The sequence below is a fragment of the Chelon labrosus genome (assembly GCF_963514085.1).
Source record: "Chelon labrosus genome assembly, chromosome: 3".
In the NCBI taxonomy this organism is placed as follows: Eukaryota; Metazoa; Chordata; class Actinopteri; order Mugiliformes; family Mugilidae; genus Chelon; species Chelon labrosus.
In genome coordinates, this window is record NC_140339.1 from 22,239,377 (window position 1) to 22,266,172 (window position 26,796).

Below are 26,796 nucleotides of genomic sequence, written 5' to 3' on the forward strand. Positions count from 1 at the left end.
TAATTCTAGATATCAGCCCATTAATTCCCCCCTCCTTCTCACGTTTTGCCTTTGTTGTGTGTATATATGCGCGTCTCATCTGTCTGTCTGTCTGTCTGTCTCGGCACAATCAGATCCTCGGGGAGCTGACGGGGAACCAGTCATGTTGTAATTTAATCAACCAAATAAATTAATTGGATCTCTTGATATGGATCATCTGTCTGCTTCAGTGGCTCCAGAAAAGCACAGTCAGGAGGAACATGCTGCAGTCATAGAGGATTAAGCTACTGCCGTGATAGCTTAGCCCACCTTTATTAGAATTGTTTCATTGACAGTTCACACGTCTTAAGCTAACCTTTTGTGTTATATTTTTTTTCTTGTTGTCTACTTCACTGTGTCCATCTTTCCTCTGCCCTGTGCTCTCTCCAGTCCCATGCTTGAGTCCTACTCTGCCTTGCTGAAGACACTTCAAGAAGTCATACACAGGGAGGGATTTGATCTATCCGCCCCCATGGTAAGAGCCAGAATTGATTTACAGTTTTGCATTTGTTTTTGTCTCCTGCATTCAAGAGTTAGAGAGTTTCTTGCTGTGCGTATACTGTAGCTACAACTTTTTTGAAATGAATGGTGTCTCTAATTATTCTTTGGCGTTTCAAGCAAGTAAAAAGCAAGAAAAAGTCTTTCATAACATATAATCCTCATCATTTGTGGTGCTATGTCACAAATGACATGGATAAAACAGTTGAGCGAGAAAAATTGTCCACTTCAGGCCAACAATCCCCAACACAACCTCTGAGTCAGCTGAACGAGTTGAGTTCAAGTGGACTGTCTTTTAACCAGGTGATGTAGCTCTCCTTACTCAGGAATTGATGGACATCCTGCAGCCAATCCAAATCGAGTAGTCACCCAACCACAGTTTAAACACTACACTCTGTGTTAGTAAAACAAAAAGCACTTATCAGTCCATTTTGTTCAAACATAAAACCCCTCATAATCAAATCTGTGTGTTTGTGGATTTGACAAAGATCATTACTGAAACGCAGCAGGACATTTTGACTTGCTGTTACACAGGTGTACTTGTTTGCAAATGTCTCATTATTTAATATGATTCCACTTCTATATTGTATTTAAATTATTATAGTTTCAATTATTTAAATTATTATTTGTTAGATCTGCATCTGTGACCCAATGCTTTTCTATCCCATTCTAATTTACCACCAATTCTCTTTTCTTCTTTCTCACCTGCTCTGGTTGGGCTCACCTGTGAGTCCCAGCTGTGTGTGTCTTACCTTTGACATGCATTTTTTTAATAATCAACAATCCTGTACAGAATGCCAGAAACATCCATGGCCCCGTCTGTCTCCATCGGCGTACCTATTTATGTTTTGCACAGGGCAAGGTGTTCTTCTTTTGACACAGCCTTTCTGCCATACATAACTGGTGCACATTTTAGACACGCTCTCTCCTTATAGCATTTACAAGAGCATACAAACTGTGTTGTTTGCGATTCCACACATGTTTGCCTTTTTCACCTACATTCAGTGACCCCTCTGCTCGTCACCTGGAGCCACCTCTCCCCCCGTCACTCACACACGGGATTTACCTCCTGTACCCCCCACCTTTCCTCCCCGAGCGCTGTCACTCACACACCAGATTAACTGCTGACATCATTAAAGCAGTGTGGCCGCCGCCTGACATGCTGTTGGCACAGTCCAGGAATGCAGACCAGCACAGAGCGACAGGGGTACTGGCACAAAAATGCCCAGTATTGATGATATTGTGGGCAAATTGCAGATTTAATATAAACCGTGTTATGTAAATAACAGATTAGAACGAGGAAAAATCTCCCAGAGCATATGTATTGTTGTCTTTTGAGATGAGTGGGAGGCGGGTGGCAGCAGGACTGTCAGTCTCCACAGACACTGATTAGGTTGTTGTTCCAGGCTTGTTATAGTCTATATGGCTGGCCTATGGTCCTTGGCTGGAACCTACTGGCACTGTTCCCTAATTTTTCTATAGGCTAAACTATAGGAGTTAAGTTTGGCTTCTCCTCCTGATGTTGCCACAGCAACGGTCATGTTACCACAGTCCTCGCCTGCTGGGATGTAGACATAGAAATAGATTTCTAATTCTGTGGCCCCCAAAACTTGTGTAAGAAAATCAGTTAAACAAAGAAAGGGCAAATCTTATAGTTACTAGGCCACAGACACATAACGCGAATATTTAAACACAGTACGGTGTAGAGATGGTGGCGAATAATGTGGAGTCCAGTGTTGGAGTCCTTCATCGACTGTGAAAAACTCCCAGAAACAATGGGGTTTATTTTTCTTAGATCCCTGTCATTCTCATCCAGATCCAAACGAAGCTTAGGTCATACTGTTGGGAGAGGAAGCCGAAGGGAGTGGGGTGGAGGACATTTTGGGAGGGTTGAGATAATAGAGGGGGAGGGATGAAGGAGAGAAGAGGCTGGAAAAAAAAAAAGCGAAAAGTGAGCAGATTTTAGGCCAGGGCTTTGTTAATCACTCTTGGCTCCTACCTCAGTAATCAGGAACCATCCTGAAGAAACCCCAAATAAAAGGCAATTGTACTAAAGGCTAAAAACCTCTCACAGTTTGGACAGGCTCCTCCATTCTCTCGGTTTCGGTGATATATATCCCACTACTGTTTGGCCACTTTTTCTCTGTCCTCATGAGAGTGGGTTACCGTTGATCTCTTGTGTTCGGATGGGGGGGGGGGGGGGGGCTCAAGGGAAGGCACTCCACCCTTACCGAGGCCCCCTTGGCTGCAGAGCATCGCTGTGGTGCCAAGAATGTGCTGGGGTTTCTGGGTGGCGGCCATATTGGAAGCCTGTCTGACAGGTCCATTGTGCGTGTGTCAGATGGCTTCTGTGATTGGGCAGTTGTGTCCAGTCACGTTTGGGCACTGTGTCCCCATCGTCTGTGCTGGTAAGCAGACTGTCCAGTCCCGGAGTTTGGGAATACTACCCAAGAAAGCTGCACCTGTCTGAAACCATTTAAAAGTAGTTAGCAGATGCGCCCTGTGGACTTTATTATTACATTACTAAGTACTGTATGTGTGGTTTAGTGAAGTATTACATAACATATCTGTCTTTTTGCCACATTTTCCATGTTTGTGACCCTTTCTTCTTGTTCTTTCTTATAGTCAAAGTCGCGTAACATCCTGCGTATTGGGCTACACTCGCTTGGCTCAGCTCTATGGGGTGATGACCTGAGTTGCCATGACAACCCCAGACACAGCCACGCCCTGACTACCTTTCTTTATGGACTGCGTGCCTTGTTGAGGTCCTCGCTGTCAGTTGCAGTAGTTACTGTACCTTCTCATCTTATTCAGGTGAGACATATAAACAACTCAACACGGTTCACACACTTTTTTTGTTTGTTTTACAAATGTTAAATCAAGGTACTGCAGAAACACAATGATTGTTGGCCCATTTGGGATGTCCTAAACTTGTTTCAGGTTGTCTTGAAATTACAAATAATAATAATATAATAATAATAATAATACAGATAACAACCACTGTGCTTCAGTTTTGGCTCATTAGATCTTGCTTTGTCTTGTATTGTTAGTGCTGCACAATGTGTTAAGTCTTTTCTAGGGGGGCCTCCTCTTGACCCTGTGGTTCAGAATCACCCTGGTATGACTCAAACCTGTGAGGGGCGTCTTCCTCACGCATCATTCCCCCAGCAGACCCAGTCGGGTGTACGGTTCATTCACGGACCTCTTAGTCTACGTTTGCTTGTTTTTGGCTTTAATCACTTGAATCTGCGAGTCAGTTTATGTATTTCATTTTCTTAAGCATATCAAGTTGTGTGTGTCCCTCGCTGTGCTTGTGGGTGTGTGTCTTGGGGGGGGGGGGGGTGTATGAGTCCGTGTGCATGCGTCTGTGTCCAGTCTGGCCTCTCAGTGTGAAGGTGGAGTCATCTGCTGAGGCATATGGCAAACCACAGCCCTCCTCCAGACAGTCGACCATAGAAGCACACTCACCAGAAAAGCCATCTGAGACTTTCCACCAAAAGTGTTTTAACTTGCCCACAGTTTAAACACCCTACTTCCTTGTTGTACTTTTTCACACAAAGGAGCATGGAAACTGTATTATTTGTGATCCCTTTGTACAACAATATAGGTCAGTGCATAGCATATCGAACAGCTGTGTTGTCACAATATGCTCTGGCTCCTGGCCTATATGCTCAGTGCACAGTGGCCTTGGCCTAGTCAAAAAAAGGTAGAGTGGCTAACTAGCAGATGTCAGCTGTGGTGGGAGCGGTCCCTCTGTCCCACTCTGGCCAGGCCTCCAAACCCTTAATCTGTCCCCTCCTCCTCCTCGTCCTCCACCCTGGGGAGAGAAGTGAATGAGCTGGGGAAGATGAGGAGAGGGGAAGATTTTGGACTGAATCAGGTGTTGGGTGACTAAGCCAACATGGAGGTAATTAGAGGCTGTTATGTTATGACCTTATGATTAGCTGTGAATCTCACTTTTTGTTGTTGTCTTACAAAGATTGTCTGTGTGAAGCCTGCTCACTTAAAGCTGATAACAACGGTGTGTTTTAGAAGCCGACATATTCGCAGAGCTTCTTCTTTTCTGCTTAATTAGCTCAAAGAAGTGTGGCCTTTGGAAGACTGTCTAGACTTGTAGCAGTGGGCTAGCTGGCTGAGACTGTGCAGTCGTGGCCAGCTAGCCCAGTGCTACTAGCCTACAATACTCCATCCATTATTGAGCACCTTGGGAAGCTGAGCAACTCACTGAAAGCCTGCTCACTGCAGCCCAGTGCCACAGCCCATCTGAAACATTAATTAGGCTTGTCTTAGCCTGGTTCACCACCATCGTACTCGCTCCTGCTACCACACCCATCCCACACACAAACACAAAATACAAACTTCCTTAAAAGGCATCCGTATCCCGGTGGTCTAGAAGAGGCTTGGACTAGATAAGCACAGATGATTGGTAGCACACAGCCGTGTGTGTGTCTACAACTTGTAAATGATTTCTTCACAGACATCAGTGTTACTCTTGAACCTCGCTGTAGTTCAGATTCTTTTAAATAGAGCTGATTATTCAGATTTAGTCATGATAAAGACATGTTCATATACTGAACATTATTAAACATCTAATGGCAAGCATTGTCAAATATACAAGTACAACATGTACTAAACAAAGCCGGTGTAAAATATTATAGGATAAGCTTAAAGCTGGGTCCATATGACCGGTAAGTTTCCTTCATCAGCTGAAGCTCAGGGTGTGTAGGGGATTTGCACTGACGGGGTCTGATCTCATTGAGCCAGCATACATGTTCATAGCAGAACTGAAGTGACTCTTGTTAGAGTTCAGTTATAAATAAAATGTAATAAATATGAACAGCTCAGGTGAACGTCCCTCTGATCGTCTCCTTAAACTCAAGAACTGTGGAGCACGTGCATGTCTTACTGACCTCATTTTTCCCTACTGCCACTATACTGAGCTGTTTGGCATCGACACTTTCGGATTCCTCTGACTTTGAAACTTTTGACTCATCGCCAGGAAGCCTAATCTTTGTATGCACAGAAGAGTCATTATGGCCTAGACAGATGAGCACGGATAAAGTTTTAGTTGGCCACATCTCTCACGCAAACACTATTGGCTGCGCCGTGCCATTAATGTTTTGAATAATTTGTTGTATCCAAAACTCTTACACTGGCTTTAATTGTTGCACATGAGTGACCTCAGGTAGCCCGTAAGTGCTGGTGGTAGTGACTGGTAGGATATGCATACTTTAAAAGTAGGACAAAAATGAAAAGGAAGAAGAAAGAGTGGGGAAAAGACATGAAGGCATGAAAACTGCATTAGGCGGTGGCAGCCAACATCGAGAGAAGGATGTGAATGATTCAGGAGGCAAATGGATTAATAATGTAGGAATCCCTCTCTCCCTCTGTCCCAGTGTCCCTCTCTCTCCCTCCCCTCCACTCCCCGTACCCTCTACCTCCACCCTTTTGTATATTCACTCCCTCATTCTTTCAATCTACTGTATTCACCCCTAATTTTTCCTGTTTGTAGTCAAGTCACTGACCTAACCAGTAGGGGGAGCTATCCACATCAATGCTATGTTTCTTCTCTCACTTCTCCTCTGTCCTCCCCTGCTGTGTGGAGGTTTAGGGTTATGCGTTTTCATAAAATAAGCTCTTTGATGAAGTTAAAAATCATCAGTTGTTCCATTGAGGTCTCCCATGCAGTTTGTGCAAATAAAGAACTGGTGTAAGATGTACGTCCACTTGTCCACCCCAGCCTCACCTGTGTAACCCTCAACAGTTCTGTTCTCCTCTATACCTCATCGTACTCACATAAGCCACGGGAAGAAATGACCTGGCCGCAGGAAATGATGACCTAATTTAATTGCAACACTGATGGCCCGTCAGGAGGCTTTTAATTACCTACTCATGTTCTCTCTCTCTCTCCCTCTCTCCCTCTCTCCCTCTCTCCCTCTCCCTCCCTCAATCTTGATCGCACTCAATCCTACAGGACAGGGCTCTAATGGGCAACATAACCAGGCTATGTGACAATGCCATCGCCCTGGAATCATTCAAAGGCTCAGAGAGAGAGACCAACCCTCTCTACAAAGACTACCATGGTAAGAACACACTCACTCGCTTATCTTTCTGTCTCTTTTCCATCAAATACACACACACGCACACAGGCAGTGCATTAAGGCTGGGGCTGGGCTGTGGATGGAGGCAGGGCAGCCCCCTTGCAGGCCAGGCTGTCAGTGCACGTTAGTGTGCTGCTGCTCAATCAGACGTGCTCCTCAGTAGACAGGCCGGGGGGGATTCAGCTGCCACGCCGTACCCCCTCTCCCTCGCATCCTCACCCCCTCCATCCCTGCCTCCCCCCTCCAGCAGAGCCTCTCTCCCTCTCGTCTCGCCCACTCTCCATCCCCAGTCCCATACCCCTGAGGCTCTGGAGCAGAGCAGACCAACACTGGGGAATCGATATTCTCACCATCACTCTCTCTTCCTCTCTGCCTCTATCTCTCCATCCCTCGCTCAATGTCTCCATGGCCAGCATGCTCTGCTAATAAATGGAGGGCAAGGCTTTCAGTAGAGGGAGAGGACACCGGTAAGGGACGGTTGGAGAGAAAGAGATGAAGAAACAGGAGGGGAGGGCGGCGTAGTTCGTCTCTCCTCTCCCGCTCTTCACCATCGCTTTTTCTGTACAGCTTTATCATTCCTTCTTCCCCCTGCTTGCTTCGTTCTTTTCTATCACTCTATCACACTCTCCACGCATATAAAGGTCAGTTTAAGCGAGTGGGGTATTTTTAGCAATGCCTCTCAAACTCTCCCACTCACTCTTGCGCTTTTCCTCTCATTGCCCCCCTCCTCCCCGTCCTCAGGTTAGACGGCCCCAGTTGTGACAGATGAAGGGATGAAATAGAAAACATTCAATAGCAGATTTTGGTTTCATTCAACGGCATGTTGGATTTAGATAACTCATCCCATAGTGATCACATTCCTGTGCATTCTACAGGCAGGTGGCTTTTAAACTCATTCAGCACGAGTGTAGTGGTGTCGTTTTTTAAAAATCGTTTTGTACTGTGAAAATGTTCTGTGGAATTCGCAGCTGATATTCTTTGAATATCTTGTTCAAAAATATATTTGCCCTGTTTAACCAGCCAGACGATTTCTGGTTGGGTTATGAAATACATTTATGTGTATGATTGTTTTGATGTGTGTTCATGAGTGCAAACGCATCTGGTACGAGTGTGAGAGTGCGTGCGGATGCGCGTGCCTGCGTGTTTGCGGCAGCAGTTCAGGGCTGCTCAAAGCATGCTGGGAAGCCTGTCACTGCAAATCAGGCAAGGGGAAATCACCCAAGTGCACAGAGGAGAGAACCCACCATCCCCCACTTTCTCTGTCTGTCTTCCTTTCTCCATTACTCCCTCAATCTCTCCTTTTCTCTCTCACGCTTATTTATACCACCCGACTTCTATAGTACTATCTAGTTTTATGAAAATGCGGTGAAATCCGACAAGAGACACACCGTAAAAAAAATCCTCCAGACTTTTCTTTAAGCCTTTGCAGGAATCCCTTGTTTGAATGTTTTCTGTCCCTCATTGCTCTAATGTATTCCAGTAATAGTTGGCAAATTGCCTTTACCCGTGCTCCAGCCCACAGGGGGAAAAAAAGAAGAGACTAGGAATGTTTACAGATATCTGGTAGCAAGTACTGTAGTAACACCGCGTTTCGAGTTACTGCCATTTGAGTTTACCCAATGTAACTATGAGGCTGAAAAACCATCCCATTCATGGGATGTCCTAATTTCATTACTAATTACTACAATCTACTACATCCGTATGCCACATTTTCCAAAAATCCTGCACTTTTTAATCAGCAGATGGATCCTTACAATGATCCTTGAAAGATCCTCTTCATTTCCGAAAGCTGGCAGTGAAGGGAAAAGCGGCTGTCAGTCATCACAAAACTTATATAACAATTGTATCAGACTTTTTTTTTTTGACACATTGAAATGGAAAGCTTCTAATGTGCATACCAAATGTTTTCTGACAATGTATTTAATAAACAGAACATCTGTGAGCATCCTCTGATGTCAGTGTGTGAGATGTATTGTGGTTCTAATACATTTTTAACTGTTATTGCCTCCTACTGAAACGTTATCTTGCAACCCTAGATGAAGCAAGAGTCAAAAATGCAGTTGGTGTAGTGTATAATGTCGTTAGTGTATAACACCCATTTACAGTACATGTACAGTCGTAAGAAAGTTTTCCTTTTTTTTACCTTAATAAATGGACACTGTAAATACAACACACAACTTTCCTTATTTATTCCTTAATTTTGTTAATGTTTAATCTGCTATGCTCTGTCCTTCACAGGCCTGCTACATGTACGCCAGGTACCTCACCTGAACTGTTTAGCCAGCCAACTTCCTGACCACAAGGACCTGGCTTTTAAGCTCAAGAGAAAGCAGTTCACTATTGAGGTAGGTAGTCAATGTTTCCCAGTATATTCCATTCGTCAGAAACAAAACGGTATTCAACGGTTGTAACCTGAGCCTTATGAACTTATGTTTGATTTGTTCAGTTGTTTAGTTGTTTGTAAGCCTGATTTTATCCCTTAATGAATTTACTTCTCAAGTACCTATGAATCTGGGGATTCATCTGCTTTTAGTTCAATGACTTAGTCTAGGAGTGCTTTCGGTGTAACCAGCAGATATACAGATAGCAAGTCACGGATGCCCGGGCTAAGACTGCCTGTTCCATGCATCAGTCATTGATTGCAGTTCAACTAACGACTAAATTAGAAAACGTTGTCCACAATCAGATAGTTTACACTCACTTAACAGTTCAAATCCTCCACAGCAGCTTTGTTTCAGATATTTGCTTGACAAACATGACGTGTTAGCTTGTTTACTGATACATATAACAGGGCCTTCTGCCTCTTCTGCCCTCCACGCAGGCTATTAATCTGCATGTGAATGAAGCCCGTCCCATTCTGTTTGGGCTACAAACAAAAATCAGCTTCCGATTCCAGAATCTTGTCCCTCGCCTACAGATTATGGTTATTCGTGTGTGTATATCTGTTCATAGAAAATATGCAACTATTAACCTTAGACAAGGGTTGATTTATCTACAGACATTGCAATTGTTAAGAAAGATTACACTGACTTATTTGAGAAGTCTCACCTAAGCGGAGCTCTACCACAGCGTGTTTACTTTTGTCAGATATTGGGTGACAACTTTTTTTTGTGTGAAACTATTGATTATGCACTGTTGCTGCAACAGTAACTCCAGTGTAACATCAAGAGGCAACAGAGTGAGAAAGTCTATTGGTATTCAATGAGGACACAGTGATGGCAGTTTATGTTTTATAGTATATATAATTCATGATTTTGATCTATTGACTATATATTCATATGTTACCGGTCATGGTAGTGATGTATGGACATGTCCTGCATGAATTCAGCAGTCTGACATCTATTTGTTTAAACTGACAGAAATGCAACAAACAAGGAACATTTTAATCCTCAATTGCTATCAAAGAACCAAGCTATGTACAGTAGGCGTTGCTTACTTTATATGGCAGGTTGCTGTTTACTCAATCCCCGCCTGGCAGCACATGCTGAGAAAAAGGAGTAGTAAAGAATAGTTTTTCCTTATATTGTAGGCTATAAGCCCATTTGAATGGCACTGCCAAGACCTTTTGCTTCGGCTTCTGAAAGGAGAAAAAGAAAAGAAAAAAATCTTCTTTTAACATTGATGATTTATTTTCATTTTGTATAATAGCTTAAAAACTTCCAATTCAATTAGACAATCCAGTATACATATATAGCAAACGATTGCATGGCCTCTCTTCATTAATTTTGATTTATGATTTCTCATCCTCTTTCTCTTTCTCTTTCTGTCAGAAATGCATCCATTTAGCATGTGTCACATCATCACTCTCACTTAGAGCAATCAATCTGTCAGTGAACTACCACTCTAGAGACAAATTAAGGGGCCCTCCTCTTAGCTCAGGCTCATGATTGGTCCTCATTACATTATCATTACCTTATCACACCCTCTGGTCCTTGGCTCTTAGGGAGTCCTATTGTCTCAGACTGGATTTTAAGGGGAGGAGAGGAATGCCCACCCTACCCCCAAACTTCCCTGCATCCTACTGTCAACCCCTTCTCATTTTTTGCCAGCCTTCATCATCCTTCTAACCCTTTCTCCTGTCTGTATTGGCCCACTCCCTCCTCCTTTTCCTGACCCCTTGAATAGGCCACTCCAGTATAGATTTATACGGTCTGTAAAAGTCAAGGTGGTTATCCTCAATGGTCTTTTAATTAGGCCTCTGTATAGAGCAGGCCAGGGGGCCGAGGCCTAGAGCATCCCGGTAGCTCTGTGGGGCCTGGATACCGTGTCATATATCCCAGCAGCACATTGTTAAGACCAAGCTTTGTCTGCCTTCCTTGTTTAAGGAGCTTTATTTGAGTTTTTTTGTTGTTTTTCACTACCCTTATAACATAGACCATGTGGATGTTAGATCCACATAGGTTTTTTAAAGATTCTTAAACGGCTGCTATTGTTGACACAAGGCAGTGCTTAATAAGTGCTTTATATGAAATGTCAATCACAATCCTTGGCTGTGACACGTTGGTAGGTGTAAGGGAAATTCCCAGAGAACATTGTATAGCGTCACCAGTCATGCATCAAATCAGCCAAAACACAGATTAGTCATTGTAATAGCCTATTATGTTCTTGTGTTGTGTTCCCTGGCACTGGGATTGGCTGTCATTAATCTATACATCACCTGAGATGGACATGTCACAAAGCTATGAGTACACATTCTTCACTGAGGACAAATCTGTCTATAAGATTGCGTGCAGGACTACTGTTGTGCTCTGAAGATGTGAATCATTGTATACTGTGTTTGACCTGTTGGTCAACTGCCTCGGTGGGCCGTTGATTGACACATGAGGGGGTGATTGGATCCTAAGCCCCAGTGTCTGACATGTGACAGCCCACACCATCCCTGCTAATAATCTCATTTACTCAGGCTACAAGACTCCTCTGCCCGGGGCCACAGAATACAGCATTCTCACCACTGCTCCGTCTTCTTCCACACATCCTTCTGTTCTGCACTTTTTTTCAACTTTTGACCCATTTTCCATATTTGAAAAGCAGCAAATCCAGCAGCTCTATCTATATCATCCATCTGGATTAATTTGTGATTTGGGTTCATTGAATGACAGGTGATTGACAGCACTAGGTCCTCACCAGCTGGGTCAGGCAGCTGCATGTCACCCTAGCTGATAACTAATTTCTTAAATACTGTCTGACTCACGCTTCTACCTAGCTCCTCAGGTATGCGGAAAACATTTGTTTGCCAGTACACCGAATACAGATCTTGACAATAAAGTAATTATCTTGAACCGCATGTAGTCGTTGGTGATATACATCTTTATATATATATATATATATATGTAAAGTCAATGCATTCATTCTCCATCCCACACTCAGAACCATCTGTGTTCTGCCGGTTCTATGTTAGGGTTACCACGGTAACGTGACGTTTCAGAGAGTTCAAGCGGCGGTTGATGAGCAGTTATTAGCCATGACGCCTGAAGCCAGAATTAACCCCTGGCCCTGTCTGAGCAGGTAGGGGAGTGTTAGGTGTTTAGACAAGATTAACACATACTCGTAGACTCATATACAAACATTTCTTGCTAGCACACATAGACACAGGGACATTCGCGCAAAAGCAAATGCCTATTGAGATAAGCAAACACGCTAAACGTGATGGAAGCCGTCTCAAACACGCGATGTGTGTGAGAATTTTCCCAGTTGCTCATTTTAAGCCGACGCAGGCTTCTGTCACTAGTTTCACAATGCAAGATGTTTTGAGGATGAGGCTCTGAAGAATGCAGATGGCATGCAATTATATTCTCCTTACCTTTGTTTGACCCTTTAAACTGACAGGCAATGCGCCTGTGGGGTACTGGGGTGCCAGAGGCAGGTCACAGGGTCAAATACAGTATAAGACGGGGATTTGTGTCAAATTAGTCCTCTATTATAGTGCCCATTTGGAGGTGTCTGTTGCACTGACAAGCCGTGTCACTATCGCTGTGTAGTCTATACACAGCTCTCTTGTATTCGAGAACTTTCAGTTTTGTGTTAATGGTTTTGTCCTATAGTATTTTGTGGTGTTATTAGGAGAGAGTCAGTTAAAGAAACATGGGAGAGAGGAGGATGACACATGATAGAGCCAGATTCAAACCCAACGTGTTGGATTTTCCTTTTTTCTCAAGCTGTTCATCTAAATGAACAGTGGATAAATGCAGTCATGAGGCAGAAAAGCTCAACTTGGCACAACATTTGCGAAAATTCAGCCCAAACATCATCTGTCAGACACCGAAGGAGCCAATTCCGGTGGTTTACTAGAACGTGAATGCCATATTTCTGCTGTTTGCAATGAAAAGCAGAACAATTGTGACAGTGGGCTTGAACTGGAAAGAAAATTTTGTCCGAGTATTATAAATTCCTGCGCAGTGTTTTGGCATCTGATGAAATGCTCGAAATTCATGCATCCGTTATTCAAAATGGACTTTCTTGATTAATGCAAACCCTGGGCTGTTTTAACGTAGCTCCTTCTGTCTGGAGCTGTGTCTCATGTCATTGACGGTAGAGTGTTAATTATCCAGTGATTTGCTAGATGATCTCTCAACATCAACACCTCTAGCTGTCTAATGTCCTTCCATCCTGCAAGACACGAACTTGGCATTAGTCAGCAAAGCCCGTTGTTTAGGTGAATGGACGGGAAGCAAAGAGGGCGTAGAATAGAAGATGAAGATGGTGCCGAGCAGCAGAAGAAGCCAAACTGAAAGAGTCCATGGGAGGTGTATAGAGTCGGGTAATGTTTCTTGGCATGTCCTCAAAACGTCTTTAAGACAACGCTTGTGTCTGCCCCCTGTTGAAGCCTGTGGGTGCCGAGGGAAGGGTGTTAATGGACCTATGTGAGGAACAGAGCGAAGGCTTGGAGAGGAGGGGGAAGGCATGAGCGGAGAGGAGCAGTTAAGTGATTCTCAGGTCAGGTCTAATTAAAATGAGGGTTTTTCCTCAGAGGCACCAAACCGTCTTATTGAGAGAGAAATAAAAAGGGAGGGAAAGAAAGACTCTAAGAATGCAGAACGAGTTGGACAGATACTGAGTCCTAAGGGCTTGTTTTTGTATTTGTTTATAAGTTTGTTTGTATTCCATGCCTGGTCATATATCTGCTCAAATAATACTTGCTACTAAAGGTCAGAAAGAAAAATTAAAAGAAGCCATGGAGAAAAAAAGTCAACTCACTCATTCAATATTTACCTTCAGTAGCAGATCACAATGAGCAGTCACACACTTAATAAAAACTGCTTTTAAACAGTGGGCTTCACGGGTGTCCTGAACCTATTAGAAGCATGTGAAAATGTTTTTGTTCCCCATATACCTGCCTGTAATTCCCAGGGAATCAAGATCAGATGGGAATGGACCTCCGAAATAATATTCCAATTGAATAATTTATACTTCCTCCCTCGGTGCACTTCAACCTCTGTCGCATTTTGGAATGAGGTGTGCTTATGGTTTGTGTGCGTATGAAAAAAAGAGAGAGAGAGAGAGAGAGCTCAGTGTAGGCCAGTGAGTGGCACGCAATCGTACCCCTCAGCAGGAACAATATTCACAACATACATCAGATTTACATCTATTATTTAACAGGGATTTTATCTATTCTGCAAATGTGCACGCGTGTTTGAAAAGCCAGCTTGTAAGTTCTCTGCGAGTCCTAGGTGTGTTGGGGCGAGCAAACGTGTGCATGTCTCTCTGTCGTTCTTTGTGGTACCTGCACAACGTCTGGGTGATTTTGGTTTGCTGCACGAATATATATTTCTAAAACTGATCTTTTGTTAATTTTATTAAGAGGAAAGATGACCAAAACCACAATGAAATAACAGATTGTTATGAGTGGTAGTGCAGTTGTGTAGATGTTCTGATGTCAGTGTAGCCTTAGAATGGAAGATGTGCTTCTACTAGCAAAGTAATTGTTCAGAAATCACTAAGGGCTCTTATTTAAAGAGTCCAAATTAGTTTTTTTGTTGTCGAACGCCTCGGGAGAAAAAAATCTGTTGTGCTTTCTGCAGCCAAGTCATAGCTCAGTAAGAGAATATTTTGGGCAGCCGAATGTGCTGCCCTCCACACCATATCCACAAAACGCCGAAACGCTTCTTTCCGACAGACAGTATTAAAGCAAAACAAAACAGGGCATATGTGCTCCTCCTGCCAGACTGAGTAAGAGTGTGGTCTGCCTGAACTCGCCCTGGAAGTGAAGCTGTTTCATCAGTGAGCAGTGAACCCTTAACATGGTCCGTGCACCACTCAGCCCCCATCAGACCAGACTGGCCACATTGGACTCAGACCTGATTAAAGTAGCCCCAGTTGTCTTCAGCTCCCATTAGAAAAAGGGAAGGAGGCTATAACGTGCATGCCACCCTACATCCATGGGGTCCTGTGGTACTATAGGGTATGTGTAAGTGTTTTCAGAGAGGGCTTCTATTAGCATAATGGTAGTGACTGGGGAACCATAGCCCCCCTGGTGCTTGTAAACTGGGTCTCCGCTGTATCTTTGGTTTCTTGCTGTTGTTATTTCCTATATTTTAATTTCTAATTTTGCCTTAGGTTAATGCCCTTTTTACGCAAGCCTTAAAATCAGTTTGCAAGAGTGGCAAATGTGTTCATTGTAATCCCATGCAAAAGCTCTATTGCGTTTCCTCATAGTCAGACCCTTGGTTACATGAAATAGAAACTGAAAAACGTAAATGCACTGGCAGAAATAAATAGTTTGAGTGCTTAATTTGGGAGCATTTGAATAATTAACAGTGCTCTAAATTAGACTGCAAAAGATGGGATGTCCTGGAATTTGCAGTCACGCATACGGCATATTTGAAAGTTCCAGCGCTCGCACTGATCTAAATGTTCTGCACTCACAACATTGTCCGTTCTAAAGCCACGCTGAGACATTATTGGCAATATTACTGAGACTTGGCAAAGCTATGGCAAAATGCGTGGACCGTTACATTTTAAGTGACACAGCGTCCTCAACGCCGTTGGTCCACGGAGAAAGTTAAAATTGCCATCATGACCACAAACTGCTCCACGGTCGGTGTGGTTCAAAGGTGGAATGTTGATCCTGAGCAGGAGCATCAAACTCAGGAAGGCTCTCTGCGTGGGTCCTAAAAATAACTTTCCCACACTCTCACTGCTCAGTGTCCTGGGGGGAGAGGAAGAGGAGTGCATGGATGCATTTTGCTGGGTGTCTGCTCCGTGTTTACGTATGTTTGACACAGGTTGTGTCAAATCAGACGAGGGCCACACAGATTTTCAGTTATTTAGTGCTATTATTAGTTATAACTACAAATTACACTTAATTGGTTCTCTACAGTAGTTTGGCAAAAAACACATTCATGCGTTTGTAGCATGACTTAAAAACTGACTTGATTGGCATTGATGACAGGGTTCAAGGGTGTACATGTAACATATCTGTGTCTTTCCGAGAACACTTATTAGTAACACATATTTTTGTGTTGTGCAAATTTAGTTGCTCAAAAGACTGTCAATGAGCCACACATATGTGTCTACCTGTACTGACACGCAGCCACAAGTGTATTATCACGGATAGAGTTGGAGGCAGTCTGTGAGGTTCGACTGTCAGAAGTCAACATGTATTAAGAGCTTGTTTTTCCTGTTCTCACTACAACGTGAAGTCTTTGAAAAGTCCAAATGAGGAGACACACTTACGTTGGGAATACAGACAAATATAGAATATGTTGCATACTTCATTCATTTTTTTACATCACAAAAAAAGTAGGCTTAGGTACCAGATTGTTGAACACAGTCTTTTACTACAAGCTTTTCTGTCAACAATCCCTCAGAAGCAAGCTGGGTCCCTTGATCCATTTTCTTTTCCTTTATCTCCAAGCACACCATAAAGGCATTTGTTTCAGCTCATCATCTGAGCTATTTAACCCTTGCTACTGTGAATATGGTTGTATTTAAAAAGGATTCACCCAACAGTCAACACAGAGTTGTTTAAAGTGGTGTTGGTCATTGAGGGGAGTTGGCCGGCTGCTGAATGTAGCGGTGCTCATGAATTTTATGAGGGCAAATGTCCCTGTCCTTCAGAGTTCACAGGTGGCTACTGAAAGGCACAGCCAGATGATGGAGGATAGTTAGGACACATATAGAGCGCTGAATAGACTTTAATTATACTCAGCAGATGAGTCAGAAGCCCATCCGAAGGACAAGCTCGCACTTCAAAAGGAACGTTAGAGGGCAAGGTGATGGTGCCTTGACGAAAAGTTTGCGACCCCATCCGAGAGTTAGGGGGAATGTGTGAGTCAGTGGTCTTGTGTTTTTGCAGCAAAAATAGAACAATTTTCTTTGTGGATTTCTCAGTGTGTGCGTGCACTACCTAACACACATATGTGAATGTGTGAAGGTTGGGGGGGGTTGCACTGGGTGGGAGAATACTCCAGTGTGTGGCTTAACCAAACTTTCCTTTTGTCCCTAACAATGATGAGTGATGATGAGTGACAGGGGTGTTAGGAGTGGGATCTGGGGAACAGAATGCGCCTAAGCAGCGCTTGCCCAAACTTACACAAAAGGCAGCAAAAGGTCAAATCTGAGGCAAGCTTCTTATCCGCTGGCACATAATATTGCCCCATGTTATGTGTCGCGTAATAAGCTCGAACATTTTGTTTGCTGTCTCGTGCTAACGCGCTGCTCTGATTTCAACATTGTTTCACTGCCGTGCCGGATCGTTTTTAACTTTACAGGCCACTGGAAGCATGAAAATGTGGCCAGTTTATTGATTATGAAAGATGTTTCCACTGGGACTCTACAAACACTGAGCAATTTGAATAAATTTTTCCTTTTTCTTTCCATTCATTTAAAACTTTAATAACAAGAGCTGCTTCAAGATGCTCTCTATTTCTCTACACTGGAACCCATCCATGCTAAGTATTACTATATCCCTTCAGTGTGAAGCAAGAAAACATGCACAGTTGTCCTTTTGTGACACAAAATCTGTACATTCTGCTTACGCAGCCTAACTAAACGCCCACAAACCCCTCCTTCTAGGCCCTGCAGACACATTATGCCCCAATGCTAGCTAGAGATCAGGAGGACTTGCGTGCAAGTGTTTCCCAGGAGGCAGTTGTAGACTGAGGGTTCTGAGGCCCGGGGATGGCTCTAGATGGCAGTTAGTGAGGAACCATTTTTTTTATTTTTTTTTTGCCCACTCTCCTCCTACCCCTCCCCCATTCTGAGCTCACGCAGTGATCGTAATGGGGGGTGACAGCTCACCTCTCCCTAGCGTGCCTACAGTCCTCGGAGCGTTAGACCCCCCCGCGTAACCCTACCACCACCCCCAAGTCCCAGAAGGCCACAAAGGTTACTCCATATGTTAGACTGAGGATACTTATGAAGATTTTTTTTTTTCTCTCAAACAAGTGTATTTTCTGTCAGGTCTAAAAATGTTTGTCTGAATCACATCAAATGAAATAGATTTCTGCTTGATCCCTGCGTCATGACTATGCTTCCCGTACGGAATCTCTTTCATTGTTTCTATTCATTAATTTATTTTGCGACGCCCACCTCTGCCTCCCGTTCTTCTTTGTGAGTCGCGACTCAGTGGTGTGAAAAGATCCGGAGCCCGGAGTTTCACATCTATTAAAGGCTTCATGTTTGGAGAGGGAAGTGATCTGATGGGCTGATGTTATACGCTCACTTACACGTACTGTTTCGAATGGGGACGTCATGTACGCTTGCTTCATTGCCCACTGTGAATGTGTGTGACTGTGCACCCATGCTGTGCTTGCTTTAGCACGCTTTAAATCCAGATGCATAGAGCCTTACGTACCTTGCAGGTTTATAGCACTGATTTTGTTTCTCTTGAGGTTTTTGTTCCATTACTTTTAAATGTCATTTGTTTGGCATGAATTGTTTTTTGTTCCTCATTCATTCGATGATCGCAATTATTTATGTGTCTGCTGCTCACATGAAACTTTTCACTTACTGACTGCATTTAGTCATAGGACTCCAATTGATGCCCCTACCCATAGAACTCTCACAGGACATGAAAAGTGAGCAGCATTCTTTGATGCACATCTTAAAAAACACTCCCACATTCAGCAGTCATCGTTTCAGTTTTCTGCGTCGACCAAAGTCTGGCAAGGAGGCAGGAAATGCAAAATTATGCATCTCATGGTGTGTGTATGTCTTTAAAGAGTTAATGCTCCTCCAAGGCATGTAGACTTGCACAGGTACTAACAGGCTTTGAAATTATATAATGAGGAGCGTGAGGGTGAGTGGAGGGTTTGCGTGCTTAGATGAGCGAGGAATAGCGCACAAAAGCACATGTAGCGGTGAATATTGGAGTAGGCAGAGTGTTAGCAAGGTCACTCTGTGTACAGGCAGAAGTGCTCTCCCATCTCAAACTCACTTTCTGTCCCTCTATGTGTCTTCCTCTCACTCTGTCTCCAGTTGGAGACTTCCTCCCTCTGCTCCTCTTTTTTTAATCGTAGGCAGCTTTTTAAGAGCGTTGCCCTTTTCTGCATTCGGGACGCTTATTCCAATTTAACAGCATTCAACTTCCTCACCTCATTTTCTTCCAAACACAAAGTCAGCTTGTACGCTGCTGCCTGTTTAAAGAAGTTGCGACGGTGGTGATCGTTCAGGCTGCTGCACCTCGTATTCTAACCCCCACCCCATCACTGGATAGGTGATCTAAGCTGGATGCTTGGACAGAAGTGCACGGTCAAAGCAGCACTGCTGTTGGAATCAGTGTGCAATGTTAGAATATGTGAGATAAGTGCTGAAGTGTTTGTCTGCAGCTGTTTGGCATCCTCTCCAAACACCTTCAGGCTAAAGTGGAATCCCAGCCACGCCCCACATATCACCCCATCCAACGTTTGGGGACGCATTCAGCACTTACCCTTAACACGCAACATTTATTTATTTATTTTTTTAAACCACATGAGCTTTCTTCATTTTCTCACTGCGGTGTACAAGTGTATTCCCATTTCAGGCCTTAATGGCAGCCTACATATCAGAGAGGATGCACTGGCCTGGTGTAATCTGACTTGTCTTAATTACAGGCAGTATCCAGTAATAGGCTGCTTCCGTAGATATCGGCCATTAGAGCAGTGTCTCCTGCAGGAGGGGTCTGATTGGCTACGAGGTAGGTGATAAAGAAGCCATGCCTCATTTCCCTCCAATTTTTTGTTCACACATCCCTGTATTAAAGTCAAGCGTGAAGATGGCAAAGGACTGTGTTAAACTGATTTATGTGCTCCCCTATTTGGTGGTGGCTAATCTGCTCCTCCTGATTGCATTGTCAGCGATCAGTGCTTCTGTTCAAGTAAATGATTACACCGGATTAAAGTTGTCTCAGCAAAGTTTGAATGCAGAAGTTTTCATTAAATGGTCCCTATTGTGGACTAAAATTGATATCAGCGGTGCGATGTTTTTTTTCCCCCCGTTACGAGCTTATAAAAGTGCCCTGCTAAGGCTTTAGGCACGCCTGTGTGGTTTCGATTCTAAAACCTCAGACCAGAAGATCTTGTCTGCTAATTGAACTAAACCACAACAAGCGTCCTCAAATAGTCTTTAGAAACTTGAACAAGAAGTTCCTCTTTCAGCAGGGTTTTACAGTTTCCCCTCAACTATTTCGGGCCTGCCTGCTTTCCTCATCTCCCCACAAGTTTACACACAAACACACACACGCTGTCACACGACTTTTGTGTCCTCTGCTTTTCTTTAGGGCGAGTTGGACGCTAAGATTTCCACTGATGATGACCAGAAGGATATTGATTGTACATTCACATCCCGCCATCTCGCCCATTCACGTTGCCTTTGTTAGCACCAGAGCAGCATGTGATTTGATGATATGATATGTTTGAATAATTCCACAGACAGCTTCAACATCCATTTCAAATGCCATAAAACAAAGTCAAACCATTAAAGATAATATACCCATTATTAGTATGGAAATTAGAAATGGAATGCCATAGAGTACTGAAAGCTTGTCACTTGAGTGACAGTTAAAGACACTCCTGGTTCAGTGCACTGTATTTAAGATATGTTTGATGTTTTTCAAACTCCATATTTGGCACATTATCCTCGGGTGGCAGCTCACACCTTGTTGGTATTTAAGACAGATTTCAGCGAATATTACTGGATTGTGGTGGCGGTTGCATTTAAGGGTGCAGCTCCCTCATAACAGGGAGGTGTCGTCTGCTGACAGATCACTGTCTGGATGAGAGAGCACAGCAGCATCCCACCTCATTACCGTAGCAACACACTAACCGAGGGACCGACACACTGCTCGCTGTGATTAAGATGTAAATTTCCTCTAATTGGAATGTAAATTCATACATTTATATGAAGACGTCAGCTGTCAGATTGCAATATTGTGTCCTTTTTTCTCCATCTCCCCTGTTCCCCAAGCAGGGACTAGGTGCCTGTAATCTGTATCATACTCCCGCAGCCCATCCTGGGATTTGCCGTTTGTTTAATGGCGGGCCCATTGTCCTGCATCCAGCCCGTCATTGTAATGCTTCCCATTCATGTTTCTGTGTTTTGTTGCGGTCTGATTTGCTCTCACTACCTGTGTTTGTTCCCCCATGCATGGCTGAGCCGTCAGGGCTTTGGGGATGGGGAGGGACTTGGAGACGGGGCCGGGGTCATTGGGTGGCCGTATTTTGTGTGTGCATCGATTACTTCTGCTGAATGTTCCTCAATGCAAATAAGTCTGCCACTTTGAGAGGAAGCACATGTATCTGAAGTAATTAATTTTACCCTTGAATGCCAGCTGTGGTGTTGGTGTGATGTGTTCCAAATTGAGCTTTCTCACCAAAAAGGTGTTAATTTAGGGATTTGGCAGGTGAAGTTAGTGTGTTTGCCAATGTATATGGCCAATATAACCGGGAAGCTTAGTTTTTGTCTTGCTAATTCTGATTGTGGCATAATTTGAGATTACATTGTGATGTGGCAAATTCCCTCCAATCGAAACAGTACATCTTGTCTAAGTTATGTCATTGTCTGCCTACCACAACCCAGTATGATAAACATTTATTCAGAGGGGATCTCTTGAGTGGATGGGTGAACAGATGATGCACATTTACAGTGGTGAAAGTTACATTTCTGTGTATGTGTGTCTGACATTTTCACATTGGTAGAGGAAAAAGGTGAGATATTGGTTTCATATAGTCTGTATTTATAAGTAGAATGCTTGACTAATATGTTTGCTAACACTTGGGACATCAGCCAGGATACTAACCCCATTTTCACACGACGGGCTTTACCAATACTTGTCTGAACAGGTTGTGTTCCTGAACTGATCTGTCTGTGCTACAGAACAATAGCAACGTCTCCTCACAGACAGAAGGATTCTCAGTTCCGACCGTTCTGTGCAAGCTGTGTGGCCTGGGTTTTCCTGAAGTGTCCGATACGTTGAAAGCCTCTGAAGCCACATTGAGATATCTCACTGGTTTCAATGCTACAAGAAATCCTTCAGTGACTGACAGTTTATCTTTACAAACCTCATACACTTGCGGTTGTGAGTTCATCATTGATAATTAGCCGTTAAAACAATTACAATTAGTTATATCAAAGACGGAGCTCACTGCCGTGTCAGATCTTGCCCACTGGACACACTTGATGGATACAAACTAAAGCAGGAAGATTTCTGTTTGTTTGTACGTTTGCGGACTGTACGGATCCTGAAGCATCTCTGGGTGTGTACTTGAGGAGCTTGCATATCTCCTGTACATTCCTCTCAGGTACAGGTACCGTGTGAAATCTCACAGGTCACGCACACCTTGCTACGAAGGAGGTTCAGATGCCTTTTCACAATTTTTTCACACGCTTTGTGCAAATGTGTTGATGTACTAAAAAGAGTATACACATGTGTGCTCTACAGACCTAAATAGAATAAGAAACAGAAAAATTTGGCATGCGCGTAGTATATCAGCATGTGAAGCATGCTGCAGGATTTGGCAGCACCATGTGTCAATATTGCAGGGTGCGGGAAATAACATTTAAAAAAAAAAAAAAGACATCGGAGCTCTCAGGAGGCAGCTCCAGGAAATGTCAAAAGAATGGAGAAAGGGTCTCCTCTATTTTTACATCCAGCCTCAGCTGAGAATATGTTAAAGACAAGGTAATTTGTAAAAGGCCAGTAGTTTTTTACAGGCCTCACCTGTTGTATTTTGTTTGCCAGAGTCTGGGGTTCTCATGGAGGCTGATTCCAGCTGAGGGTTGAGCCGTACATCAGGAATCTTGACTATGCTGCCGCAGCATGTCAACGGTGCTCCACCCACCTGTGGCACCAGGCCTGCGTGCCGTGCCCTTCCTCAATTAGCCCTCCATCAGGAAGGAATCCTAATAAACCTGCTCCTTTCACATCCATTCCATCCATCATCCTCTGTGTATTACACCGAATCAACAGCGTGGAAAGCTGACACGTTCTCAGCCGTTGTTTTCTGTTAACCAGGAATCTGCCTCTGGTCAGGTGAACCCGGTCGGCTCTCGTCACGTGGCGCAACTTCAGGTTTTAGATGTGCCTTTACATCCTGGTGACTAGAAAACAGCCTATCAGAAAGTCCATATTGGTGCCCCCCCACACACACACACACACACACCCCCCTCCACAAACACACCACCCTCAGCAGCTTACTGTTCCTCACATCACCTGACTGTTCAGGTGATAGAGGAGGAAGTGAATCATCTTCTTTGCCTTTGGGTGTCACATTAAAAGTGATTCACTTAGGTACAAGCTGCTCCTCGGAAGAGATTAAAAATTTTATATATTTACATGAATCTTTTTAAAATGTTAATAATGGCAAATTTTTATACAGCCTCTCTTATACTCGGTTACCTCTCAGGCTCTTTTGCCCCACACTACCACACAACTAGCCAGGCTTGGCTCACCATAATTACAGCACAAACACAAGAGGAGAGGTAGGGAGGAACTGGGGCAGAGAGAGAGTGACAAACAGAAGAAGAGAGAGAGACCATTTTGTCCCCCAGGTATGACAGAGTCACTCATGCAGAAAGATCCCACATGGAGGGAGGTGGAAGAGTGAGGTGGAGGGGTAGGGGTAGGGGTAGGGGGGGTGCATGAAGGAACTCTTGGCTTCCTCTCCTTGTTTGTACCTCCCTTCCCTGAAAACACATCTGTCTTCTTTTCTCTGCCACACACCTTTTTTGCATCCTTCGCTCACCTTCTCACTCCAGTAACAGAGACTTTTCACCGTTAACAGCTTTAACTCTTTTTTTTTTTTTTTTTTTTCGTTTTTAAGGCGTGAGTGTTTCTTGTCACATTTCACGCCACAAGCCATATTTTGTGAAACTTTCTGGGGATCTAGCACTTTGGCTGTTGGCGCGTTCTCTATTTAGCCCGTGTTCTTTGGCCTTCGGACGCGCTGCTGTTACCGTTACCCCAAGCGGTCCGCCTTACATGCAAATACGTGTCGGCTCTACAGCGATCTCCATTTTAGTGCGTGGTACTGCTATCTCATGGCTGCATGCATTAAAACAATTAAACTTTGCCCCTCCCCCGCCACAACAATCATTTGCGGATGTGTTGGGTGAAATTTAGCAAGAAATTATCATTTTCTGAATCACTTCACTCTGCTCGCTCTCTGTTTGTTTCATTCTTTCTCTTTCTCCGTTCCGTCTTTGAGCTCTTTAAAAGACTCCGAGCCCCCTGCATGTTCTTCTTTTTTGCTCCTTTTCTCTGTACTTTTTTTTTTTTTCTTTTTCATCATTATCCAACAGCACTTTTCTGTGCGTGCAAATGCTTTCTGAACGGCGTCCTTTCTTCCCTTTCAGGCTGGATGTCATTGTTGCTGCCTGTGGGCTGGGTGTATTTATTTAGGGGTAATTGGTGTGTGGATGAGTGAGGTAATGAGGTGCATCCACACTTGGCTGCTCCCCTCCCTGAGAGCCTGAGACAGACGTAGCCTAGCTGGGCTCCGGCTTGAGCTGTACCACACTGCTGTCTCCTCCACACAGGCCAGAATGGCTCTTTCATACCCAGGTGGACAAACACAATCACTGGGGCTGATACCTCAATGAGGCGTCTGCAGTTTGAAGTGGTGTGTGCATGAGTGCATGAGGACTGCGTGTGAGAAAAAAAACAGTGCTTGGTTGTTTGCTTGCCTCTGTCTTGAGTCCTTGTTTGTCTTGCAGCTTGTGTTTGTGCAAGTGATTTTCCCTGTGTGTTTGTAAGTGCATGTATATCAGGCTGAGTGGGTGTTCAATGGAGCTCAAGGAGGACCTTTGGCTCTCATAGCCCCCTGCCAACCTCAAACTGCCCCTGATGTCCTGCAGAGTTACCTAATGATTTCGCTTACACCTCCCTTATCTGTCTGGCCCGTGTGGCAGGAACCGTCTGACGCTTCAGCCTTTACATGCCATTTGCTGCCTCATATCCTGTGAAATTCAATTGCACAGCTCTAACTGTAGCCAGAGTAGGGGGATGTCCCTCTCTGTCTCTCTCTCTCGCTCTCTCTCTCTCTCTCTCCCTCTCCCTCAGTCTACCATCTCCCATATCTGTAAATACTAACATAGACATCTCTGCATTATCTCACAGCGACCTTGCATTTTACTCTTTCCGCACTCTAAAGTTGACACTTCATTACTCTGCGCTGCGTTCGTGGCAAACTCTGAATGAGCGGCAGAAGTTTTAAACAGCAAAGCTTGGATGTTTGTGGGTGCTCACAGGTGTTCGGCGGATAATAATATGCATAGATTGTTTTGTTGTTATCAGGGTAATTGGTGTGGACCTGCCAGCCTTTGATAGACACACAATTACTGTATGTGATGCATAAGTAGACTCATTTTAGGGCAGGATTTTGAGTTGCTAATGGCGCATTATTCAGCTTTTGGTCTGTCCCCAAAAGTGCCGGGCCAAATCAAACACGCCGCTCCAGGGTAATTGAGGCCCACTCCGCACCCCCTGCAGTGAGCAAGGCAGAACTGTAATCCCCTGACAACTCTGACTTGGCCCCAATCTGGCAGGCCGCCCATTTCCCAGCAAAACGCCTAACTCGGCATCGGGGTGAATGAAGAAGCTGATAGTCACATTTGGACCGCTTTCCGATTTTGGAGTTCTTTTCAGCTCAACAGCACTTTGTATCCATCTCTGTACTTACTGTTTCTCTTTCTTTTAAACTATACTTCATGCAATATAATTGCACACTAATTACACGGCTCAAACTAATATTCTTAGTCATTAGTCTCCTCTGGCTTTTGTGGTTTTGTGATCAAAGGGTTTTTTGACAAATAACCTCTCTAACCACAGAGAAGCTTTCATTTAAAAAAGTACAGTGTCTTACAAGTTTCCCTAAACTTTGCCGCGAAATGAAAGACTCTGTGATTACACAAAATTTTTAAAATGATCCATTCTGCTCATTTTGTCAGATGCGGATTTGTGTAATTAGGAAAACTGTGTTTGCATTTTGATTGATGGTCACCTGACTAGCCAGTGTACTGCTGCAGCATACACTTTGTTCTGCACATTTAACACTGAACCTTTATTTTGGCAAAGAATTGCCGTAAACCAGTTGTACCAAAATCAGTTTGTGGTGCAAAATTGCCCAAGCATTAACAAAAAAAAAAAAAAAAACATGAAAGAGATTCTAATAAAATATACGGATCGCTAAAGTTTGTCATCAAGATGTAGCATCTGCATTCTTAACCCGACTGTAACATCTTTTAATTACGGAGGATTTCTCTCCTTTCCCTTATCGCTGTGCATTTGCAGACATTAACTTATACAGTTATTTGACAAAATTCCATTCAATTTTTTCTACAGTAAAACCCATTTTCAAATGTATTATTGTATTATGTTTCTTGTCATTGATTTAAAATCCTCTGCAGTGTCGCCCAGTATAGGGGTCATTTGCATGGAGGGTATAACATGCATTTAGCGCTGTCTCTCTGATTGTTAACTTTAGCATGTGTTCTCCCCAGGCCCTGGCTCACTGTTTTAATAGCTTTAGTAATGCTTCACAATTAACACTCAGCCAACGCTCTGGGTTAGGTAATGGCCGGAGTGTTTCGGGCTAAATTAGAAAACACAAAACAAGAATTCCCCATCACCCACAGTGCTTCTAGGACCTAGGGGTTACGGGGGAAATGGAAGGTGGTGAATTTTTTGACAGGGCAGCCGAGGTGATGTCTCATTCCCTCTGACATCTTGGACACCCTAAAGGTGGCTTTGCCAACAGTCTGCCCA

General features: G+C 43.8%; 1 protein-coding gene across 1 annotated transcript in view; it reads left to right on the top strand.

The window, feature by feature from the left end:
• Positions 1–26,796, top strand: part of elp4 (elongator acetyltransferase complex subunit 4) — a 49,845-nt gene that overhangs the window by 11,882 nt on the left and 11,167 nt on the right. The window contains exons 6-9 of the mRNA XM_084541661.1: positions 409–493; positions 3,142–3,330; positions 6,491–6,599; positions 8,856–8,962. Coding sequence (XP_084397787.1) covers positions 409–493; positions 3,142–3,330; positions 6,491–6,599; positions 8,856–8,962 — 490 coding nt within the window. The remainder of the gene's footprint in view (positions 1–408; positions 494–3,141; positions 3,331–6,490; positions 6,600–8,855; positions 8,963–26,796) is intronic.